General features: G+C 47.3%; 1 protein-coding gene across 12 annotated transcripts in view; it reads left to right on the forward strand.

The window, feature by feature from the left end:
* The window catches only part of CADPS (calcium dependent secretion activator), a 220,195-nt gene that overhangs the window by 67,680 nt on the left and 127,432 nt on the right, over positions 1 to 25,083 (forward strand). For all 12 annotated transcript variants that reach the window (XM_086470043.1, XM_086470046.1, XM_086470045.1 and 9 more), the window contains exons 4-6: positions 13,427 to 13,507; positions 17,829 to 18,065; positions 20,344 to 20,465. In XM_086470043.1, the coding sequence (XP_086326169.1) occupies positions 13,427 to 13,507; positions 17,829 to 18,065; positions 20,344 to 20,465 (440 nt within the window). The remainder of the gene's footprint in view (positions 1 to 13,426; positions 13,508 to 17,828; positions 18,066 to 20,343; positions 20,466 to 25,083) is intronic.

Raw genomic sequence — 25,083 nt, forward strand, 5'->3', positions numbered from 1 at the left:
ATAAGAAACAGAGGGGAAGAGTTTCAGCTGTAGGTTCTGTATGTGTATATTCCAGTGGGTTTATAGCCAGTCGTGTCTGATGGTGCCTTCATTTGAAGTAACAGCATGGCTCTAGCAGAGCAATTTTGACCTGGTTATAGAGCAGAATGCAAAAAAAGCTGAATCCCGTAAGAGTGCTTCGAGCGTTGCTTTTCTCTTTAATCTCTTCATTGGTGTTTTTTCTTAATTTCTAAAAAGAATCACAGCTGCCGCCCAAGATGGGCAGGTACTGACACTGCAGACCTGCAGTCACAGTTGCACTCTGGCTCACATCTGGATTCCAGCTGCATATTATGCACTACTCTCTGACACGTCCTTTCTGCAGATGAAGTGTGTTGCCCTCAGTGGAAGCTTAAGAGGGAAGACTGAGGGTAGAATACAGATGAAATGGAGTCGGAGAGCAAGTTATCACCTTATTTTTGCAATGCACTGCCATTCAGAAAGCACCAAGAGACCTCAACAGTAGCAAAGACTGTAATGCCATACTCTGAGTGTCCAGTATATTGTCCCTAACTCTGTAAGTAAAAGCCTCCTGCGCTGGTAACAATTTCAAAGGAAAGAGGTCAGGCCTTGCTGAATGTAGTTCGAAAGAAACCACATTTCCTCAAAAAGTGGGAGATGCAAGTGCTTCTTGCAGAGGGCCTGTCTGGAAGAGTTACTGTGCAGCTACAGTGAGGCCTGACCCACCACCCAGCCTATGTCCCATCCTTAAATCAATCATCTTTTGTTCTTGTAACTCTGCTGCAGAGAACTGTGCTGTCTCCCCCAGCATCCCAGCCCAGTTCTTGCCTGCCTTGCCGGGTGGGCAGCCCCTCTGGGGTTCATGGGTGGGAGGGTGCTTCTCCCTCTTCTCCAGCTGTGTTGCATCGTGGCATGTGCCAAAGCTGAGGTAGTCCAGCCTGGTTTGGGATGAAGGTGTTGGGCAACTAGTGTTTTGTTTGGCTTTAGAGTCAAAGAATAATTAGTAAAACTGTGAAAAACAGCTCTCCACCCTGGGGGGATGGAAAGGCTCTGCCTGGAGGCTCCAGCCATACTGAGCTTTAGGGAAAGATAATTAAGAGGCAGTGAGTGAAGCCTGGAGGGGGCCTGGGGGAAAGCTAGTGGTGCTTTCGTGAACACAGTGCAAGACCTTCAGGGTGGCACTGGACTCTTTTCTGCCTTGGTCCCCCCATACACAAGATGTTGGGGTCCATGTCACACACAGTGTCTGCAGAAAGCCTCGGAGAGAGCTGTGTGGGGTTGCAGACAGTGTTTTTAAATGCTCAACAGCAAGCTGACTCCATTCGCCATCTCGTGGTGATCGCTGTCTGGGGCTGAGGTGTACAGGGTGGCTTGTGCAGCCTCAGGCGGGTGGTGGTGGACAGACCTCGTCCCTCCGCTCCAGCTGTGGGCAAATGGCTCTCCTGCACCCGCCGGGACAGCAGAGCAGCCTGAAAGCTTCACATAATAGTATTCCACATGGAGAAGGATGTTAATGACAGGGAATGTGATTGACTGCCTTTTTCTGTTACTGCTACACTATCACTATTTAAATCAGCTCACATTAACTGCAGCTATATTTAACGCTGTCTGGCTACATGGTTGAATTTTTAGATTGTTAATTTTCAATTGCAAATCACTTAATTATGTCTGACTTTTTATAAATATTTGTAACATGAGTTAATATTTTCTATTACGTGCGATACACGTTCTGGAAAAAGCTAATTGTTCTTGCTGCTGTGTACTGGGTCTGGCGGGAGCCCTTGAAGCCTCAGTGCTCTCTTATCTAAAAGCCATTGCCTTTTACAGCTGATGTGTCGGAAATCGAGGTCTGTAGCCAGTGCTGTCTGTGTGTTATGGTCGGGAAAGCCATTAGGATTCATTTGGCTTCCTGACAAGAAGAAAAAAAAAATGTTTATTGTCCACAGCGTGATAACATGGTGAAGACTCAACACTCATGACACTGCACCGTATTATTGTTGCGCTCCTGGAGCTCCACTCTGAACATTAATATGCAATGTGGAAGGTGATGGCTTTTAGCCTAGAAGGAATTTTAAACTGTACAATTTTCAGGGACTTTGAACCCCAAGACCCCAAAAGCCCATCCCTGTACTCACAGGGGGACACCCGCTGCCCATCCTCCCCTGCCCAGGCAGGGCTGCGTGCGGTCCATGCCCAGCAGATAACAGATATTTGTCCTCGTGGGTCTCCTGCAGGGTTTATGTAGTGAAGGGTGAAAGACTGAACATCTCAGCTTTGTATCTGCCTGGCTGTCCGCCGCAGCTCCTCTGTTCACGGGTGTGCTGAGCGAGGGTCCGCGGGGCAGGGAGGCAGAGGAGAGCCTCTCCCTGCAGCTCCGAGGGCAGGTCTCCAGCCGCATCCACCACGAGGCCGTTCTGCAGAGCTGCCTGGGAGCCCTGTCTTGGGCACAGATTCATCGGTGCTTAAAAACCCTGTGAGGTGCCAGCTTACAGCAGCAGCCTTCAACGGCAGGACAGGAGGGAAGCGCAAAGCACCATCTGGATCTTGGTGGGTCATTCCTGTTGGGGCGTATCTCCCTAGGGAGCAGAGCCCTACCCTTTGGGCTGCACCCGCAGCCCCAGGCAACGCCTGTGCCGCCATGGGCAGTGTGACTGCGGCGGGCCTAGCCGGAGCCGGTGAGCATCAGCAGGGCTTGCTCAGCTGGTGGGAGGGGAGTCGGGGGTCAGACGGGCACACACTGAGCCCAGATTAAGGGTGGGGTGGCGCAGTGCCCAGTCCATGTCCCAGCTTCACCACTGCCATGGTTTGGGCTTGTTAGAGTACAGCCAGCGCAGGCCTGGGAGTAGCAGTGCTGCACTCCCCAGGCTGCTGTGCGAAGGGAGGTGGGGTGTCCTGTCACGTTGCAGGACCTGCTGCTTCCAGGCTGAAGCATCATCTTCTGTGGTTGTTGTAGTACCTGTACACATAAATTATTTATCTTACATTTAATATGGGCACATAACAGCGTTTTCCATGTTGCATAGATGGCTTTCTAGGCTGACCGTCCTCGTCACTAAGGTAACGAGGGCAGCGTACCCCATGGGAGGACTGGCCCCATCTGCTAAGATCTCCCCCTTATGCTGAACTCCTCCTCCTCTCACCTTACAGACTAGCTGCTTTTAAAAGCATCACATTTTTGCTCCCTGTGTTTGCTTCTTCATAGTGATGCTTCTTGCTGCTTTTCCGTGTCTGCTTCAATTCTTCTCACTTCCTTCATCTTAATGCAGGTGTCAGAGCATCTCGCAAGTATTGTGCGGGGTTAAATCCCACATGACAGCTTGTGGCTCCACACGGTCCTTCTCAGAGGTGCCGTACTTATTTTGTTCCACTGGTTCTTCAGGGGCAGAAGAGGTCCTGTTGGAGGGGATCAGGCAGTAAAAGAGGTGGTGGATGTTCCCAATTAGTGGAGCTGGGATTCCAATCTCTGTTCCTTGTGTTGTTTTTTTTTTTTTCATGTTGTTGAATGCTAGTTATTCAAAAAAGAAGTGGCTTTTCCAAAATGCAGTGATAAATTAGATAGGATTGGTATGGCTATGGGTATTGCTTCTCTTTAAAACTAGGAAATTCCCCCCAGGGTAAATTCCTCTGAAACCTTTGAATGACTCAAATATAACTGTCAGGGCACTGTTCTAAGAAAGGTGAGGAATTGACCTTTTAATTAGTATATTATAGTAATTTAGCATAAAAATAATGATTGCTTACTAATAATTATTGTTGTTGTAATGTATTAACCAGATGGATTTACAGATGTGATGTTTCTGCTCTGGATTTTGGTAACACTCCACTAATTGATATCAATTTAGGTGCAATCTAGAGGGACTGAAAATAGCTGGATCTGCCATGGAGGGCAGTTCCTTTCCAGTTCTCCATTTCTGTAGGAAGGGGTCTAAAGGCGACATATACTGAGATTCCTGGAGAAGTGTGCTCCTAGTCATGGGTGGGACCAGCAACTTCAGCTCCCTTAAGATGCCATCCACTGAGAACATGTAGCAACCTCTTCGCATGCTGAGGATTTGCTGCCTAGAGGCTTAATTCTCCGAACTGCTTTCTCCCTGACCTCATGAGAAAGTTTGCTGTGTCAAGGCAGTGTGAAAGACATTAGCCTGTTCAGGAAAATGGTCTCATTAGGTCTCTGGCTGCGATACATCTAACCTTCATGAGTACCAAAATGAACTGTAACAGGCCTCACTGCAATTTTTGCTATCTTAGTCCTTGAAAAAGTGGGACCTGTAACCTTCCCTCTATGTTCCGTCTCCTGCTTTTCTGCTGATACCCGGTTGTTTGGCATAAAAGGGAACCAAAGCCTTGCTCTTCATGGCCAGAGTCTCTGCTTTGCCAGTTCTTTGCTCAGAGCTTCTGCAGAAAAGCGTCTATCACCATGCTACTGCAAGAACCGGTGTCGCAATTCAAACTGAAGGTTTGCACCGACATACCATGAGCATTTATTTTGGAGAACGGCCATCCGGTTTCAAGCTACATCTCTGTAGCAGGCAAGTTTCTTTCTGAACATGGTTTTTCTTTCAATTTTATGTTAGCAATTTTTAGTGATTAAAAGTGATCGTCATTCACATGGTGATCTGTAGCTTGTGCTATGTATGTGTTCACCTGTGTCATCATCCCTACCAAGCATGGTGCTGGTTGCAGCAGAGGAACTTGACTCGCTGTTTTACCACCTGGCCTCAGCCCCTGAGGGACATCTGATTTTTGTGTCAACAGGGAGGCCAGAAAGGAAGTTTTGCATTCACGGCTCAGGCCTGATCCTTGAGCTGTCATCAGAGCTGGGAACAAAGCTTGCTCAGCCAAGGAGCCAGCTACACATAGACCTCCATGGAAAGGGCTGCACGATGCAACCAGGGAACCCAAGATCTCCGGTCCAAAAGGACTTCTCCCTGCAGGAGCGGCACTCCTCTCAGGACACCTTCTCATTCCCAAATTCCCACCTCTGCCAAGCATCAGCAAGCAGAGGTTTTGACTGGAAATGTGTAAATATGCCATGACTCTGTGAAGCCCATCAGAATCTGACGTCTTGTGTTTGTGGAAAGCTTTCAGGTGCTGCAGCCATGGAGATCAGTCGAAAATCCCTCAATATGGTGATGAAACAGCAAGAAAAATCTGAGTTCCCTGCTTGAATCAACAGGAACTGAGACCCCAGCCCCAAGCACATTTCAGCACAGGGGGTGGAAGTTTTAAAGATGGTGTGAATTCCTATGCAAGAGCCTTGCTCCAGCCCTGCCCATTGCATAGACACTGTTGGAGATGTTCCAACATCTTATTCCATCACCTATAGTCCTGCTGAGTGTCAAGGTACTGCAGCTTTGCTGGACCTGGTCTTCATGCAAGTTGCTTTAGCTCCGAAGGCCAAAGCCCATTTTCAATTATGTGGCAAATGTATCTACCATTAAGCTTTTAATCAAAAGATGAGGATTTGGGGATATGTAGGTCTTTTTTCCATGATGACTGGGATGAGTTAACCGCAGCTAATTCTAGCTGTAAAAATTACTTGGAACTGAATAGTATTTTATTGTTGTGTGTAGGAAATTCAGGTGACTCTCTTCCTATTAACTATTGTGAAATTCAGCGTATGACAAGCTGTAAGGAAACACAAGCAAGCCAAATGTAGTGATCTACCTCAGGCTGCATCAACCAGTCAGAGCTCCAGTTTCTTTCTGTTGTAGCGCTGTAGCTGAGCATATGCTGCCCACATGCCTTCAAGCGTCCTTACGCAATGCCATAAGAAGAGGGTATTAAGGCATGCTCAGAGGTCAGAGCCTCTGGACAGCTTAGTTTTTAAGCCCTCTCAGTGTCATACACCTTGCACGGATGATCTTGCAGAGGGATTTGCGGGGTTCAGAAGTTCTCTGGCCGCAGATGGAAAGGACGTGCCTTTCGAGTGGAAGTGCTCCACCATCCCTTTTCTTAACAGCTTGCAAAACATTTGCAAAGGCAGGCAGTGCTTTTTCTTCCCCTCCCTGTTTTGCTGAATCTGGTTTTCCATTTACTTTGATTTACCATTCCACATAAATCTGGAGGTGTCTTTGCACAACCTGCTGGAAAGCTGCATTTGCTTGTCTCAGCTTTCCTCAGCCCCGTGGCACAGCCTTTGCAAAGCTGCGAGGGGGTATGGTGGCAGGCAGGTCAGTAACCGAGACGGCACAGGCGATGTCCGCTTTTCCTACACAGGATCTGTGCTGAGCACCTGCCTGCCCTTGCCACGCCACCGGCACGTGCCGGTTGATTCATCAGCGCTCTGCAGATGAGCAGCGGGTACCCACAGGTCCTGCTGCTCGCAGCCAGGCAGGCGTGAGAAACCTCTGCCTGCACGTGCCACCAGTGCTGCCCTGAAGTATGTTGGAAATCGGCTCAGCTTGTGGGATAAGCAGCCATCCAAAAGGCAGCATTGGAACTGGTGTTAATTTGAGGGTGAATCTCTTGACCTCGCCTGGTGAAGCAGGCGCAGTCCCAGCATCTGCTGGCGGATGCAATGGGCAAAAGCCTGCACAGCCCGGGGGCTGGTGAAGCAGAGATTTATTGCAGCATTATAAGATTCAATGCTTGGACGAGGAGAGGCTGCTGTACATCCCGGGAAATATTTTCACCAACAAGTCTAGCGCAACCCTAAAGTTTGTGAACCATGAAATAAGATTTCTCTGAGAGAGGGAAGCATCAGCCCTTACTGAATTATCCAAGTCCTTTCTGCTGTTTTAAATCACCCCCCCAGGAACCCTGACTGCTCTCTCATGGTGGTAGTGGTTCATTAGATAACCTAGGAGCTTGCCAGGATAACGGGAGAGGACACCCATCCACAGCAAACGATCGACAATGTGCAGCCACAGTTGGAAGCAACTGAATTCCTGCAGCAGGGCTGATTTTACCTACACAGGAGCAAAAGGATGTGGACTCTTCTCCAGGAGAGGGGCTTTGACACCTTTTGGGATGCTGGAGCCTCGGGGCGGTGTGAGGAGCTGGGAAAAAGAAAATTTTGGTGAAGTAGTAGGCGCAGATTGTAATTCCTTGAATTGAGGGGAATTTATGTTGTGCTAGAAATACTCTGCATGACTCGGAGCCTAAAAGACTGATTTGGGGAAGTCTGACTGGCCAGAGGAGAGGTTGCCTTGAGCATTTCTGCTGTGCAGTGGCACCAGGAGCAGTCCTTCTGGGATGCGTGAGGATAGTACAGTGTTGCAGTCCAGAAAGCTGATGGAGAGAACACGTCCTGCTGGTTCCCTTTGTCTCTTCCAAAATCCTCTCTTGAACTGCATGAGTGACAACTATGAATCCTTGGTCAGGCTGTGCTGATGCTGCTGGTTTTGCTGACACGGGGATATGTGTAACACAGGGAAGCTGTCCTTGCTGCTTCTTCCTTGCTCCCGTTTCAGATGCTAAGGCAGCCAGTGGTCCATGGGTCGCGATTTGCTGCTCAGAGGATTAGCAAGTTGCCCAGGGCTTTAGTGACTTACCTACCGAGGCAGCTTAGCCTCGTTCGCGTTCCCAATGTAAAAGGGAGGTCGGCAGCCCACCTGCAGTCGAGGGAAGGAGTGTTCAGATCCTCCTCTGCTTTCTGCTTCAGAGACGTGGGCAGAGGTCAGGGCCTCGAGCGCCAGGCTGCCTCCCTTGCTCTGCCCTTTGCCACTCGTAGAGAATAATATTTACCGTTGGTGAGGAAAAGGATGTTACAGAGCAAGCCATGATGGTGGCATGGAGTGTGTCTGAGGAGGCTGTGTGCGGTTCATGGTGCCACTCTGTCCTGTTTCATGTCACTTTGTCTCCTAGAACAGAGATTTTTCTGATAAGAAACCGAGGGCTTCCATACAATGAGTCACTTTGGGGGCCATGTGTTTCATTCAGCTGGAGCACTCTGTGCTGCTGATGTCACAAGTTGTGAGTACACTTGGACCGATTGATTAATTATTAATTGATGGGGGCTTATGAATGTTTCAGTATTTTCTCTCACTGTGCATCACAAAGCAGAACCACCTTTTATGAGACAAAGATCTCTCCTAAAGCCCTACATCAAAGCTGCAAAATTGTCACCCGTATTGTGATCTTGTTCAGCCTTCACATGCAGCATGTTTCCTTTGAAATACTTAAATCAACCATTTGCTGAGCTACAGAGCTCCCAGCATGTCAAAGGAAGAGCGCCTTGAAACTTTCTGTTGAAGGCTTTTGGCACCTATGGCCAACCATACATGACACAGGTATTTGGCTGTGTTAATTATTTTGGGAGGACTTAAGCCAGGCTTAGGAAGGACGTGAGTGGGTCATGGCTTTTGTCCTCGTCCTCCACACAGGGAAAATAATTCACAAAGTGGGATTTTCAGACACCCCCCCCAGCTGCACGGTAGTGTACTGGACACAGAGATGGAGAAAATGAACGCTGGAGACCACTGACAGTGTGCTCAGCCAAGGCAGTCCCTGCTCGGTAGCAGCCTGTCTGTGCCTGCCTTCGGCTGTGCAGGAGGGATCGCCTGTCCCTGGGTCCCAATGCTGCCACGAGGGAAAAGCGACACAGGCGGTGGGTGCGGATTTCATGGAGACCTGGACTTAAATGCTTTCGTTTCCAGAAGGTGAAGAGCCGGGTTTGTTTCTGTTCCCGATGCAGTGCAAAGCAGGTTGCTGCAGCTCAGTGTTCACGTTGCCACAGCTTTTGAAACGTGGTTTTCCAGAGCCCCGTTGCAAATGGCTTGTCCTCTGCGGGAGCACGTGGCACGGGAGGATGGCTGGATTCACCACCCCGTCGTAACCTTTCTGAAAGGGAGGGGAGATGCTTTCAGACAGGCCCCAGTCATGCTTCAGGAATGGGGATGCTGTGACACTTGCTGCCCTTGCTGGGAAGCAGGGATCAGCATTAGCAGTGACTGGCAGGGAGGGATTAAACTGTTAAATGTTCCCAACGGTTTCTGGCTGCGGCTGATGACAATTATACCAACAATACCTGTCACATCCCGAGCGCGTGGCGCAAATGCCAGGCTGATCATTGAAGGCTGTATCTGTATGTTGCATCCTGTCATTATAAACGCCCGTAGCTTACAACATTATTCCGTTATAAACCCCCGTAGCTTACAACGTTGTTTCCAACAGTGCTGAACTTGGAGCATGGGTGTGGATCCCACATCATGTTTAACTCACCCGTGTCTATTGGAGCGTGCCCCATCAATAAGTGTTTGGTGGCACGGCTGGACCCACTCTTCTCTTACCAACTGGCTGAGTGCTGCGTATGGCGTGTCACTTGTGCCACTAGCATTGTCCCCAGGCTGGGTGGGTTAGCCCCGGCTGCAGCCCTCTCACTGTGGCAAATGGCACGAGGGCCGTACCCTGCTTGGTCTCCAGGCAAGGGGTCATTCTGAGATGTCAATTCAGGCAAAACTGCTTTGAGCATAAGGAAGAAGGGAAGACGAGGGCAGCCTGTGCTGCCCCAGAATCACATTTGGAGCCAGGTCTGCATTTGTAAATGGTTTGGCTTTAAGCTGTGATGTACTGAAGCTGCAGCTTTAAATATATAACACTTTGGCTCCAAAAACACAGGAATTTAAAGCCTCCCTTAACACTGTTCATGTCCTTGAACTGCCTCTGGCATTTCCTGAGGTGAGTGGAGGTGAGCCTGGGCTCCTGGCTTTAGAAACTACAAGGCTTAGATTGGGCGATGCGTGGGAGGTCTCTGACACACCAACCAAATAGTTTAGGTGTGGATTTGGTACGTGCCTATGCGCCTTATTGAAGATCTTATGACTTAATTAGGTTAGTTGGTTTGTTTCTGCTTCTGCCTTTCAAAGGTGTAGAGAGATTATCTTCAATCCCTCTGGGATAACGTGAGGAAAAGTCTTGCAGTAAATTTTTTTCAGGGTCGTGGAAGCCAAGGGTTGCTTCTGCAGACCAATGGCTGGTTCTTACTGGCAATTAAAACTGTCAAGCTTGCATGATGAACATTTTTAACCTCTTTCTTTCATTTACTAGTGCCCATTAAAAATTCTTTCTCATTAGCAGTTTATATGTAAAAAACCCCCTATCTTCTGCAGGATCTTTTTCTTGCAGTTGAACAGTCACCAGGGGTTAAAGCAGTCAAATGCCCTGCAATGCCTTCAGCAACAGGCTGGCTGTGATGCTGGTCAATTTGGGGTTCCACTCAGAATGTGATCTACATCATTTTTAAAAATTTTTATTCTTTTACTTTAGCAACTCTTAAACCAATGTAGATAATCTCTGCAGGGGAAGCAGAAAGAACTAATGTCATATGCGGGTAGACGTATGAAAACATCTAATTTACTAGCAGGCAGTTGGGTAATGATCAGTTGAGAATTGCAAATTATGTATGTCGTATATTTGTGGCATGCTGCTGAAGAAAAGCCCAGTGCATATGACAAATCATATATATACTGAAATTTATAATACTTTTCACATTTAATTGACTGGGGCAACCTTATGATTTATATCTTTGCTTTATTCATAGCACACCCATAACATAGTCATAATGCAGAACGAAGCTAATTCAATTTCTCTTTGACTTTGTAAATCATTTATGTATTTGGCTGTCAAGTATTTGAATATAAAGTGGGCATGCATACGGCAGAAAATAAATAGCTGATTCTCTAGTTAAGAAATTGAGTTTTAATGAATATTAGGGTCTGTGTTGCCTTACTTGCATGTTCGTTCTTGCTTTGATAGCATGCCTTACATTTGCCCCTTGCCTTATTTCACAAGCAGAGTATATTTTATGGGCATCAGCATTACTGTCTTAATGGCCCTATAGAGTGTTACGACTGTGTAAAAGGTGCTCGGCTTGCTTTGACGGCAGCAGGAGCCCTTCCCGGGCTCAGGAGCCGTAAGCAGTGGAGCTGCTGGGCGACTGCTCTTAGTCACAAGAGGTCTGCTTGAACGTGCCAGGAGGACACACGGGGCCTGCAGGCAGGGGCTGCCTCACTAGTACCCTTGTGTAGATAACAAGAAGAAAATGTTATGTTGGCTACAACAGACTGTGATTGCTTTTCCAAAGATCAGGTTGTGCCATGGAGCTATCATAGAGTCATTGAAAATACAGCCAGGAAAGATATTTTTTGTTTCCTTTAAATATCAGGTGACACCACTAATTAATCTTCGGAAGCACAGCCCTGAAAGGGAGTACCTTACCTACTCGACCACAACCAAGGAGGCTGCCTGGGGTGCTTGTTGCCTCCTAAGAAAAGTAATCTTCTGCAGTCAGACCTTTCCTTGACATGGTTTTTGACACCTGTAGCATCACTGGAAAGCATCTGCAGAATCAAGATAGTGCAGAAAGAGTGAGGCGGTTTGCTGGCTCATTGTCATACCACAAAAACAGCTCTCCTTCAGAGCAACATCCTTTTTTTTCTAAATTTAGTGCATGAGTTATTTTGGGTAGTGTGTGATTAACCTCAATTACTGTAGCTCGGATGGAATTCAAATAATGCCCCCCTTTCAGAGTTGCAAAGAAATGGAAATCTGGGACTGTACATTTCCTACCCTTAATGAAGCAGCTCTGAGAGATTCTTGCACATTGACGGAGCTCAATGTGTGATGCATTTGTTCATGGCGAAATTAAAGGGGGCAGCTGATCCAAAAAGCTGCTGGTGGTCCATGGGTCTGTATTGGTTTTGGGGTCAGGAATATAAAGATGAAGGCAGCAGGTTATGTGGTGCAGCTGGTGTGAATGAAACGTGGGTGGCCACAGCACAGATCGCTGAAGCTTCAGTGGATTTGGATCATGGTCAGGACAGTTTGTAGTTTTCCTGCCTGAATTAAATCAGTAATGGAGGCTTTCAAAAACTAATAAAAAATATGTTTTCCCTCAATCTCAGCCATAATGAATGTCAGCTCTCTGGAAAATTATCGTTGGTGAAGCAATATGCAAATACACGCCTGCATGCGGGCAGGTCTACAGAAGCGTGTGTGAGAGGGGAGGTGCAGGATGCACAGGCAGACGGCCGAAGAGATGCCGTGGAATGTGGTGGGTCTGGGGGAAAGTGGCTTATTTCAGCCCATCCAGGGAGTGCTAATGGAAGAGCTCATCGTTTGTCAGGCCGAGAATTGAAACTTTTGTCATCGCTGTAGCCGTAACTTTCCACACTGTACTGCACCAGCTGAGCCTTTCTTTTGTCAAACAGTTTGTCTCCAGGGGAGGATAAAACCCAGGGAGGTGGTTAACATAACCCCAAGCCAGCAAATAAAGCTCGTTTATGTGTAGCGGTTGGTGGGAGACCTGACTTACGGTGGCTTGTGGCGATTGTATTTGCTGGTAGCCAGAAGGAGCCGATACTTTGCAAATGAAGATGACGTTTGGATGGAGGAGCCAGCCCTCCCGCCTGAATTCACGTTTGCTTGAGGAGGTGAACCAAAACCCTGAGGTTTTTCAGCAAGCTGAGCTTGGTTCTGTGCCTCGTGGGTGGAGCTGCACCATGACCACCCCGCTGCCGCACGTTTCTAGCCTTGTGCCGAGGCCAAAATGACCCCAAAGGAGTCTAAAAAGTGGTTAGAGTCTAGAAAGCGGCTGTAAAATTGCCACCTCATTACAGTAGCTATCAACTTCTTTGGGGACTAGTTTGATTTTCTGCTTTTTGTTGTTCTGTAATTTTTGTTTGTGTATTCGCACTAAAAATAACAGATCTGACCTTAGTCCTACCAATGGGAAACTGTTTGCAGCCGTCACCGTGCCTCTTCCACGTGTGCTGCAATTGCTTGCTTAACTGGCAGAAACAACATTTTACCCTCAGAAGACATTTCAGGGCCAGGCAGGCACCAAACACTGAACCACAGGACTGTGGGCAGTGTGTTGCAAAAAAAAAAAACAACTCTACTTAAGGCTGCAGGAAAACCAATTGCACAAATTGGGTGGCAGCACCGGGATGCAGCAATATGGGGGGGAAAAAAAGTAAGCAAATGTTATTGCTGTGCATTTCTGTCTTTTTCTGTGTGGCAAGCAGGGGCAAGGAGTGTTTGGCTTGGTGATCTGGAGCTGCCATGTGTCCTGCCCCGGCACAGGGGGGCTGTGGCTTCCCAAGCACCAGCAAAGTGATAGCCTCTGGAGGGCACCCCGCTTTTCAGGGGTTCAGATAGTCACTGTCAAGGCTTGCTGCCAGACTGGCTCACAGGGCAAAATGGGTGTGAGACCTCGGGGTGAGGGTGCTCCGCCCCAGGAGGCAGCTGGGCAGGCATCAAAACAGGGTCTGCGCAGCCTCCTGGTCGTGTCTGTCTTGGGATGGTGAACGTTGTGTGTGTCCTTTGTGGGGGGCTCTGTCACAGAGCGGGGCCCTCACCACTCCCTCTGTGCTGTACTTCATTGATAATGTAATACAGATGGTCAGCCTCAAGAACTGAACTGCTTGTAAAGGTGCTGCATTGGTTGATTTTTCACCTTGATTTGCCTTTTGTTTTTATACAGCTGGACAACCCAGATGAGCAAGCAGCACAGATCAGACGTGAGTTAGATGGACGTCTTCAAATGGCAGAGCAAATTGCCAAGGTAAAAAAAAAAGTCTTCTCTATTAATAAGCTCTTCATATGGAATCACACAAGTAGTTTGATGCGGCCCCCAGGTCCTGTCCTTCTCTCATAGGTTTCTTCTCCCAATAATCACCAGTTAAAAATTAGCAGATTTTTAACTACAAAGAAAAGAACAAGTACAGATGAAGCTGTTGTGATGTGCATTTCTTGGAAAGTCCTGATGAGCTGGGACAGTTTAGGTTCCTGCAAAATCCCTTGTGAATCCTGAGCAGTGGGGAAGATACTGTCCTTAAGTGCTCCAGCTAGATCTGCAAGTGTACATCTGAGCCCTCTTTGTCAAACTTCGGTGCTAGGCAATGAGGTGGGTGATGGCATGAAGAAAGGAGCCAGAAATTGCCCTAATGGGGTTTGTGTTGTTCACTGGGTTGCTGGGAGCCATAGTTCCCTGCCTCAGTAAAAGTGCTTCAGATGTGTTGTCCCAAACATGTTCGCACTTTGCACGAGAGCAGTCAGGCTAGTGTTGCACCATGCAGACATCTCTGCTGCCTGGAGCAGTGGGCACGGGACCTCCACACAGTTTTCATAACCAAGTGCTCAGCTGAACTCCCTAGAGACCCTTCTGTAAGGAGGCACCTCCTTAGGAGCAAATCACACCCACACAAGTGCAGATTTACATGGTCTCCAGTAGCCCATAGATAGAAACCCTGGATCCTGTTGACGTGAATATGGCCAAGTTTTTATCCTTGCCTCTAATCAGATGCTCTGAGTCACCAATAATGCCCTGTTGGGGCTGAAGTCATTGGGAATGACATATCTGGTTGTTCTTGATAATCAAGAAGGCATTACTAGAAGGAAAAGAGAAAGGTCTAATCAGAGAGACGTAGCTCAGGCTAGGGACCTGCCTTTCAGCAGCATTCCTCCCAGCAATAAGCTGTGCCCAGATTGGGAGTTTTTATGAGAACAATAATATTGGAGCTGTTTGCAGCCACACTGGTATCCCTGGATGTGAAAAGCTGAGCACATTCATTTATGGTCAGGCGTTAGCAAGGATGCCGATAGCGCCTGCACGGTTGGTCCTCGGTAATGCTTCTGTTAAACAGCTACAGTCGTTGGTCTTTGGGGAGGTAGGTTCTGTTTTTCCCCACTTCACTGACAAAAATAGTAAGGTGGCCAAGGACCATGTCGCCAAACGATGGTGCAGCAAAGCAGCCAAGGGACTGCAGCTCCTTTGTTCAGCAGTTGGCCCGTTGCCATTTTATTGTCAAGAAAACCTACAGTATTATTTTTGTTTGTGGCAAAATGTAAGCCCCTGCGTGGAGCACTGCTGTTCCGGTTCTGAGATAGGTAGCCAGGCACTGGATGCCAGAATGAGATTGCCTGGTTTCCTTGTTTCGTTTTCTCTTTATGGCATGTGGGACAACAATATGCATAGTTCAGTAGCAGCCAGCAGTGGCTGCAGCTTCATGAATTATTTTTTGCAAACGAGAATTTGCCTTTTCCATTCCTCCCCCAAGGGTGCTGAAAAACAAACCATGCCACTGCTGGCGCTGTGAGAGACAGTCAGGAGAAAGTCCTCAGCACAACCTGACATTCCCCTGTGCAGAATTCAACCTTCAAAATACAGCTGTGCAGCTTGGAGGGTGGTTTAGGCTAAAAGTGACTTACCTGTGATCCAGTTGGCAGGTATTGATATTTAATCTCCTTCACGTTACTGCTGCAGGCCTTCTCTCCGGAATGTCAGATCCCGCCAGCACCTGCCTATAAGAAACCTTGTTCTTTCAGACCCACAAATACCATCTTTTCAAGGCATCCAAATGACCTTTTGAATCCTTCTCTGTATCCTCCTTTCCAGGCAAGGCTGTTTTCCCTCTAGCACAGGGCAGGTTAACAATTCAGCTCAGTGAAAGGATAGTGTTTCCAATTTTATCTCCAATTTGCAGCTTTTAATGCAGGTTTGCTGCACAGGGAGACAGTGCTCATGAAACCAGTCTTGAGGTGGCCGTCTTGGAGATTCTATGCTAAAGGCAAATTAATGCCTCATTAATAAATTAAGAAATTCACACTAGGACATTTGTACTTCAGAGACAACAAAGGCTGTGAAGTCCAACAGGACCTGGGATTGTAGTGCTGCAGAACCAGTGGCACTGCAAGCCCTCGTCTGACGTGTCGCGTGACCTTGAACAAGTCCCTGTGCACGGCAGCTTTCCTGCATCTGGATACCAGGGCACGGCTCTGGCTCTTTTGTACCTCCTCGTGTGCCCGGGAGAGTGCAGCTCGGCACAGTGCCAGTGCAGCGTTCGGCATGGGCCCCCGCTGAGCCTGACTCCATCAAAGCACATAAGCCCAGCCTTGGAGCCAGCCAGCTTGAAGTCAAGCAGATGTTTTAAAGCTGAATCTGGACAGACTTTTCACTCTGCATGTTCTACTTTTCCAGCAGCTGAATGAGAGCAGTGTTACAGCGGAGAGCTTAGGGATGCCAGGGCAGAGGTGTATTTTTCTCTGCAGTAGCAAGTGCTCTGCTGTCCTGTGGGGCCTTTTCCCCCACCCAGTCGCCTGGCCTCAAGAGCAAGGAGGAGCATGTGTAGGGACAACTAAATGAGACCTTGTGATGACACCAGAGCAGTATGTCCATCTGGGGCTGGACCGTCTCTGCTCCAGCCTGCTGGACTGGTCATTTCTTGCAGTCTCTTAACTCTGCTTTTTTCCACACTTGTCCCCATTTCTGGTCCTCTCCCTGCTCCAAGTACACGTGGAGGTGACTAACACCCTTTCCTGCTGTTGTCTGCATCTCTTGATTGTGTCTTCCTCCAGACTGCATCTCCGATCTGTGATGGGTAACTTGGTACCACACCTGCATCTCTCTATTTCCGTCATCAGACCCAGTCCCAGTTAAATTGCTATGTGTCTCTTCAAACTACCTGGTTTTAGCCTTAGTATGAGAAGTTGCTGATGGCACACGGTGAAATGTCTCAGTCCTTGCTGCACTTCTGAAGAGGTTTGAGGGGGCAGTGCCAGAACTGCGGTCCCTGGAGAGACGGATCGCAGCAGGGTGAAAAAGCCGTAATGTTTGAACACCATTGCTTCAGCAGTAGTTCTCAAAATCTACAAAACAGTTGTTGGTTGTTTTTTTTTCCTAGGGGTGGCTCACAACTTGTATAATGCATGCACAATAAACCAGACTGATTAGGTAGTTTATCTTATGCCAGGTCTAATTTACATGAGGGAATTGCTTCCCAAGATTGAAACTGGAAACAGAAGACTGTATTTTAGCTGCTTGGTGCGAGTGCTGCTGTGAGCTGTGCTTGTAATGGGTAAGGTATTGAAGACTGATGCAAAAACTAGTGCAGTGGAGTACTTTTTCAGCAGCCTGATGACAGTCTTCTAGAAGAAACATGACCTTGTTTTCTTTTCTAGCATACATTTTACAAACTGCTTTTTACAATATTATGAATTGCCACTAAGATACTTTGCACGTCAGCCTCAAGTTCCCTGGCTGCAGATGCTGCCTCGCTGTTGCACGCCTTGCAGAGTCTCTCGTAGCCCACTGAGAGCTGTTCAAATCCTGAGCAGATTTGAGGCATGGGCAAAGTTGTCAGAAGACATAGGGCTCAGACCAATGATCCTAACAGAGGTGGAGCATGGGCAGCAGCTCAAAGCTGAGAATATGTGTTGGGGAACATCAAGTCTTGCTCTCAGTGTCACCTTTGCTTTTAATATTTAAATGTCCTGTTTACAGCAAGCACCACTGGAGGGTCTCACAGTGAAAGGTTGTCTTGTTGGAGGGACACATGGGCTCTGGCAAGTAGTGGAAAGGGTGTTTTACCCCCTCTTCTAGCTGAGACCACACATTCCTGCCCACACATTGCTGATTTTCCCTCCTTGGGCTCCTTTCACACCTAGAAAACTAATGGAGCTCAGAAGCATTTTAAAAAGAGCTGGCACATTTGGGAGACTGGAAAACAAGTCCCTAACTGTCAGCATCCGTTGAAACATTAGTAAATTGCTGTCAATCACAAAGTTCAGCTGAAATATGGCCTGGAGTGTTTGTAATTGTGAATACATATATATGAGGAAGGCCATTTGGAGATAGAAAAATCAATGAAATGCAAGTGCATGCAAGAAACAGTGAAGTTGGATAAGTACCAAGTAGTAATTCTATGGGAAGCTAACAATAATGTTTCTACATTACACAGGGGGAAACTGTAATTTGTCATCTGGTTTGTGGGAGTTGCCTGCTCACAAACCTCTCTGCAGATGCTTCTGGGGGATTCTCCCAGTGTAACAAGTGGTTGCTGATTGTCACAGCCATTCATTCTGTTGTTTTTGTTTCCAAATCCAAGGAGCGCAAGTTTCCGAAGTTTGTGTCCAAAGAAATGGAAAACATGTACATTGAGGAGCTGAAGTCATCAGTCAATCTCCTGATGGCAAACTTAGAGAGCATGCCTGTGTCTAAAGGAGGCTCTGAGTTCAAGCTGCAGAAGCTGAAACGTAGTCACAACACCTCAATAATTGACATGGGAGAAGAAAATGAGAACCAGCTTTCCAAGTCAGACGTCGTGTTGTCGTTCTCCCTGGAGGTAAGCTTCACACACATAACAACGTGCAGAGTTCGTGGGAGTGAAAATCACAGCAGCCAGCTTCTGCTCAGTTCAAACTTAAGTGGAGAGAGGTCAGTAGAAATCACTTTCTGATCGCCATGAGGAACAACTCGTCTCTGAGTGGTCAAACACTGTGTCCTTTCTGGTGTCTCACCATCTTGTTGGAACAAACTGTGTGAGATAAACCATCTGGCATTTCCTGCCGATATATATCAAATGGCTCAATATCTGCATCATTAACTGACCTCTTCACGTGGCTTGTTGCTGAATGTGCCCCAGTAATCCTGAGCCTGGGTTGTCCCTGACAGCGGTACAACAATGCAACACCATAAATGTCAGTATGTTTAATTATTACCAGTTAGAGGTGTCACTCTATTTCACTGCAAGCCTTGCTTCCTCTTTGGAGTATTGCTAAAAATTGCTGGGGTTTGAATGCACCCAACAGATTGGCTTGCAGTTTGTATGGAAATACCGTGTCTTGCTGGCTTGCTTTTTGCTTTGTGTTGAGCACTGACTTTCTGCTCAGCTCTGTCAAGCAGTTTGTCTGTACAGCCCAGGGGAAGGCAGGATGCTGCAGGGACCCGCCGTTACCTCCAACACAGGCTGTCTCAGTCCTGGCATCAGTGTTGCTGCAGCAGCTGTTTTCAGCCAACTTAATTGTTCCGTGCAAACATATTTGTGGTCTAGGCAAGACATTTACTCCAAAGAGTCATCAGCACACCCATACAGAATTGTTGTCTGTCAATGAGTGGGTTTATGTTACGTTGTCAAAACAGACACCAGGATGGGGTCAAAAATGTAGGATGCAGAGAAATCAGAAAATTCTATTTTTGTGTAGTTTCCTGCTTATTTCTCTTCCTAAGAGGTCTCTGGTTATATATATATCATGCCAGTGCAAAGCTTAATGACACTGGTTGTCCAGTCTCAAAGTTTAACTCCTTAGATGTCTGAAACCATCTTTATAATATTCAGTTCAGTCTTATTTAAAAATAGAGCTATGAACCCAGAGGTCATGCCTTCAACAGCAGCATCAAATAAAGCCTGACTTCCAAGCATTCCCACACGGAGGAACGGGGAACTGTCACAAAGCAGTAGACCTCTCTGTTGCAAAAGCCTGTGCAGCATCTATAGCCATGCATAAAGGGACTCACCCTTCCACAGGATGTCTCAAAAGCTTTGCTCTAGCTGAAACCCATCTGATAGGAAGCAGAAGCTCAATGAAGCACTGACTTTAGGAGCTTGCAGGTCTGTGCACTGCTCTGTGCATGAAGCTTTTGCTGCAAGAGAGCTTTTACAAAAAATATGTGCTCATCAGAGGGTTTGTGGAGCTCTGTGTGCCAGGGAAGGGAACCTCAGTGCAAGGACAGATCATAAGACCTGAGGAGACAAATTTTAACCCCCTGCCTACTTAGTTCATAGATAGCTGTAGAAAACAGGAATAGAAACTCCCACTGTGTTTCTTGTAGAAATGTTTAAGGTATGTGGTTAACAGGATTAATCACCTTTAAAAAAAGAAAGGTAATTACCTGCAAGAAACTTAGATGGTGATTTCTTAATGAGAAAGATTTCTTGTAAGAAAGCTGGAGAGGGGCTTTTTACCAGGGTCTGTAGTAACAGGACAAGGGGCAATGGTTTTAAACTGAAAGATGGTAGATTTAGATTGACTATAAGGAAGAAATTGTTTATAGTGAGGGTGGTGAGACACTGGGACAGGTTGCCCAGAGAAGTTACGGATGCCCCCTCCCTGGAATTGTTCAAGGTCAGGTTAGATGGGGCTCTGAGCAACCTGATCTAGTGAGTGGAAGGTGTCCCTGTCCATGACAGGGGGATTGGACTAGAAGATCTTCAAAAGTCAAACCCAAACCATTCTATGATGAATCTTGAAAACAGATTTTGGCACAAGCTGAGTAGCTGTGTGCTTTTTTTCTGTATGTTTCGCATAATAAGGCACTTTTTGGCAGGGCAGTACCATGTCTGTGAGGCCCATCTCCTGAAGTTTGGTACAGCCCTGGGCACCAAAGGGTTTCAACAAGCCTGTGTGCGGTCAGAAGGAGACCTCCTAGTTTCCCCACAGACCTCGCTGGCTGCCATGATCCTCACTCAGCCTGGGCAGTGCCACCATCCCTACCCACCTGCCACCGTGAACATCCAGCAGCACGTAGAGGACCCCAGCGCTGACTGACCTCGTGGGTTCAGCTGCCGGAGCAAGGTCTGAAGGAAGCTGCTCCTCTCACACTCCTCTTTCTTTGCTCTACAGGTTGTCATCATGGAGGTGCAGGGTCTGAAGTCTCTGGCCCCCAACCGTATTGTCTACTGCACCATGGAAGTCGAAGGTGGGGAAAAACTGCAGACTGACCAGGCTGAAGCCTCAAAGCCAACGTAAGTCTTGCTTTGCCTTTTGCTTTCTCCACCATGCTCTCCTCTGCCCCATCTCTGTGCTCCTGAGTCACTGGGGATAGCTCTGGCTCCTGCATGGTGAGGCCAGAGGGGACTCTGGGAAGCAGAGAAGTGTGACCCTCCACTATTGCAACTAAGAATGGAATGTAAGCCCTGATTGAGGAAAAAAAAGTGTTAATGACAGGCTTATGTCTCTTGTAGCCATAGAGACATAAATTTGTGCCTATACGTAAGTACTTTGCTAAGTAGGGATGGAGTTAAGCATGTGCTTAATTAAATACTTGTCTGAGTGTCCATCTGAACTGGTGCCATCAGGTGTAGGCACATAATCTCGTCCTCACTGTCAGGGTTTTGGCAGTCCTATGAGAAAGGGAAACAGCTGGCGGGGACGCACTCCAGCAGCCACAGCCAGAGATGGGAGAGAGTAGCTGGGAGAAACCTTCAAGGCACTCAATTAAAGTTTTGTCTGAAGCCACTCTGCCCTGTTCCAGTTCAGGGGCAGAGTCTTGTTCTGTCCTCTTCAACTTGGTCCCCAAATACCCAGCCTTGGCCCCATACTTGGCTTTATGTCTTACCCAAATGTTGTTATAAAGCCTGCTAGTAGTGACTGATCTTTGTTAATTTGGAAGGAGAAAATGATGAATGGATTATTTCCTTTCCAATCTGTGAGATTAGTTAATTTCAAATGCTATCTGTATGGATTTGAGGCAGTTTCCCTCTGTTTCACTGCAGAGATTTGATACTTAAATGAAATTCTCGGTGCACATCTTCACAGTGGAGAATTGCCAAGGTGATATGAAGCCTCCTCCAGTGGTGGGGAGCAGTGCAGGAGGGGCTGCTGTTGGGATATTCCCTCTCTGTTCCCATATCCCATTCCCTCCGAGTGACTGGTCTCCAGCAGGGTTTCACCAGAAGCTTCCCAGGCTCATGGAAGGAAAGCCAGAAGCACCCGGCTGTGTTCCAGGCGAGTGCACAAGCACTGCAGGCAAACAGTTCAAGACCAGCTGATGCAGGCAGGAGGGGAGCCGAGCCGAAGGCAGGCTGCCTTCCCTCGGTGGTTGTCCTCCCGCAGAGGCACAGAAACTGCTGATGCTTTGTGCCCTGCTCTGTGCCGGAGGAACAGGAATCTGCAGTAAGCGGTTTAAAAACAATATTCCCAATCAGGGAAAGTGCTGCAGCCTGGCTTACTTTTCAAAATGCTTCAAAATCTGCTTCAGAGAAGGAAGTAGGAGAGCTGTGCTTGGAAGAAAATTTCCATAAGAACCTGCAATTGTCACTACTTTAGATATTTTTATGGCTCCAGTGGAGAAAGTTTGGCTCGATTTAGGGGAAATTACTAATACCCATACTGAAAAGCACACCTCTGCTGGGTTATGTGTGCTTGTTTAGCTTGGTCTGTTCATCCCACTTTTGCTCAAAGGGTCTGTCCTTCCTTACGCAAGCCTTCTTGTCAGCCATAAGACCATTTATACAAGTATTGTTTCGAAAATAAGGGCTGGAGGAGTGAGCTCCTTAATTGAGTGGGTCTTTTTATCATAATGAAATGTACAGTGTCTGGGCACGAAGCCATCAGCCCTCAGGAAAATGCAGCCAATGCTGAATGCTGCAGCGTGGTACGAGTTATGCAAGTCCATCACACTCATCCTCTCTCTGCACTGGCTTCCTGTAGAGGTGCGAGTCAGGCTTGAAGTCTTCTGGGTTGCTCCACCACTTGGGCTAATACCTATGGAAAAGCCTTAGGAGGGGAGTGGGTTTGACAGTTGCATTCCTTGAGAGTCCTGGGACCTTTTACTTCCAAAACCAAAGACCACCCAAGCCGAAGCTCTAGAATATCCTTCCACAGAAACCAGAGACCAGCTCAGAAAGCTTGTGCTTTTTTCCTCTCTGCATTAGAAGTGCCTCTTTCACCTTGCTTCCCTTCCCAGACACAACAGCCCAGCCACAGAAAACCAAAGCCCTGTGAAAGCACTTTACTGCACTGAATTCCTCTTCTTCAGAAGAGAAGGAAAGAGAGAATTAACCAGATGTGACATTTGTCATGTTGCTTAGTACAAGATTTGAAGGCCCTCAGGTACTGCAGTGATGAGGGAAGTAATAGAAACAGCTCAGAGAAGTCTTTGGTGCATTTCTGAGCCATGCTGCCTTGCAGACAAAAGATTTGTGGTCAGCCAAAACAGCCTTCTGGAGTGTCTCTTTAGATGCCGACATCACTCTCACTGAGGTCATTCACACCGTGTTTGCTTGTGTACTTTTTATCATAAGCAAAACACTCGCTGATAAAGGAACTAGATCAGCAAAAGCATGCTGGACTGCTCTCCAGGGGAGCTCGCTCCCCAGGTGTCTCAGGTTTTGTGTGCTTTGGCAGGGGATGCTGCCTGGCCTGGGGGTGAGGAGCACCCTGCGGGGATTTTGAGCCTTCGCGCTATGAAAGTGTAAATACTGAAGCAGGTTACCCCTGTACATCCCCAAACTTTAATATTTCAGAGGCTTAAAAAATAGGAATGCAGGTTAAATACCTGTACTCAGAAGATGTGGTGAATACAGTTCTGGAAACAGGCGGTATTTTCTCAGATTAAACTGTAAGTCTTCAAACTGTTTGAAATTCAGTTTTGCCATTGTCTGGAGGCTCTACAGGCTACAGAAGACTAAATTTCTCATAAACAACAGGGGGAAGAAAATTTGAATTGTGAGATTTACTGGAAGACTTCCCTTTTTTATGACAGCCCAGGACACATCCTAGGGTGGAGAGTGTCATGGGGTCACATGACCTTGTAGGACATCTTTGTACCTAAGAATGACTCGTGGAGTTGTTCACTGTATTCTCATGTGTCCTTGAAATGCCAGCCCTCCGCTAAAACACCCAAGTCACAGCACACTGGTGGCAGTGGCTGCTCTTCAGCTCGATGCCATGCCAGGGGTGCTAACCTGGACTCTGCACCCGTAGTGGAAAAACGACAATTTCCCAGCCAGGGAGGGATTAACAAAAGCACTGGTCTAGGTCTGTGAGAGATTCACCTTTCATCTTCCCTGGTGCAAAACCAGCAGATTTTGAGAATAAGATGTTTGAAAGCATCTTAGTGACTTTGGAGCTTGGATCCTGTTTGTAGATCTTGTAAGAGGCAGGATAGTAGCAGGGTTAGCAGCCATGTGTAAGAAGTGATCAGATGAGTCATGTGCGAGGAGTGTGGCTCTTGCGATGGCAGTAAATACTGGTCTTCTATTTCTTCTCAGGCTCCATGTTGGATTCCTGACATTTTAAGCCAAATCCTTTCATGTGAGGATTATCTGTCTCTGCGTGGGTACAAGGGATGGCACAGTTTTAGAGAAAGCCAGACCTGAAATAGCAAGGGTTATTTCAGATCAGGCTTGCAGTCTATTATTAGTAATGCTTTTAATAAGTTGTGTAAGAAAAAGCTTTTGTATTATGCCCTAACCCGCAGATGCCTCTACAAAATATCCTAAATCCCAACGTGGGCAGGATTTTACTGCTTTTTGTGCTGGAACTGTATTCTTGCAGATCATTGAGGGGTTTATACCCCGCCTCTTCCCTGCATGTTGGCCTGATGCCTGCCCTCTGCAAAGCACGGGGGGAGAGGAGATTCTGCCCATCTCCAACACTGCCCTTCCAGGAGCTGCGTTAGTAACGCTGCTGTTTGCACGGCCTGAGAACAGGGTTGCCGAGGGGTCTGGGAACAGCACAAAAGGTCCAGCCACAACACCCCTGTCCTATGTTCTCTAAAGAGGCTGCTGGATATATTTAAGCAGTGACCTGTGCTTGTAGCAGTGCTCATGGGCTGTACCAGTGATTCATGTTCTTATATCGCCTTTCTCTGATGTGAGCAGAACAAAAGAAAACAGAGACCCAAACAACAGCAAGGTCCTACAAGCCTTGTGAATAAATGCTATGTATTCACCCAGAAATATTTCAGCATGCAGATAAGTCTCATGTTCCCCTGGCTCGCAGTAATGAAAATCAGGTGTACCTGCATTGAGCTCAGCTGAACCATTTGGGTTAAAAGCAGTAGATAACTGGTGGGGAAAGAATCTGGCTAACCTGTCTAGGCATTTTGGCATGCCCAAGAAGGCACAGAGGTGTGGGCTGTTCCTCTGACTCTGGAAGTGGCTTCATTTTGAAGTTATATATGCCCCCTTGCAGAGCAGCCTCTTCAGTCCTAGTACAAGGGTTGTGCAGTAGCTCAGAGTAGAAGAAGTGAGGACAGAGCTTGTTATTTTTGAAGGAAAAAACATCACTCTTCATTGCCTGATTTTTTTTTTTTTTTCCATGAAGTTTTCTTGAGTGTGTGCTGTAGGGCAGTGCTGGAAAGAAGACGCTCAACGGGTCTCATCTGACTCCATGTCACTTCTTACGTTGTTTGTCATGACCAAGAGCTTGGGCCTCATGCCCTCTCCAGAAATTCACTCTTGATAAAGTAATGTCTTTGGTAAACTTTTAAACCTCTCCATCTTTGTTCCCTTAGCCACTGCACTAGGAGACAGGGGTGTCCTGTTTTATCTTTGTGCTCATTCCTGATGCTGCTCCCTGATTTGCTTTCAAGGTGCTCTGACAGCTCAGCTGCTTATCTCTGCTGCGACAGGCTGC

This window comes from Leptosomus discolor, chromosome 9, assembly GCF_034619465.1.
Source record: "Leptosomus discolor isolate bLepDis1 chromosome 9, bLepDis1.hap2, whole genome shotgun sequence".
In the NCBI taxonomy this organism is placed as follows: Eukaryota; Metazoa; Chordata; class Aves; order Leptosomiformes; family Leptosomidae; genus Leptosomus; species Leptosomus discolor.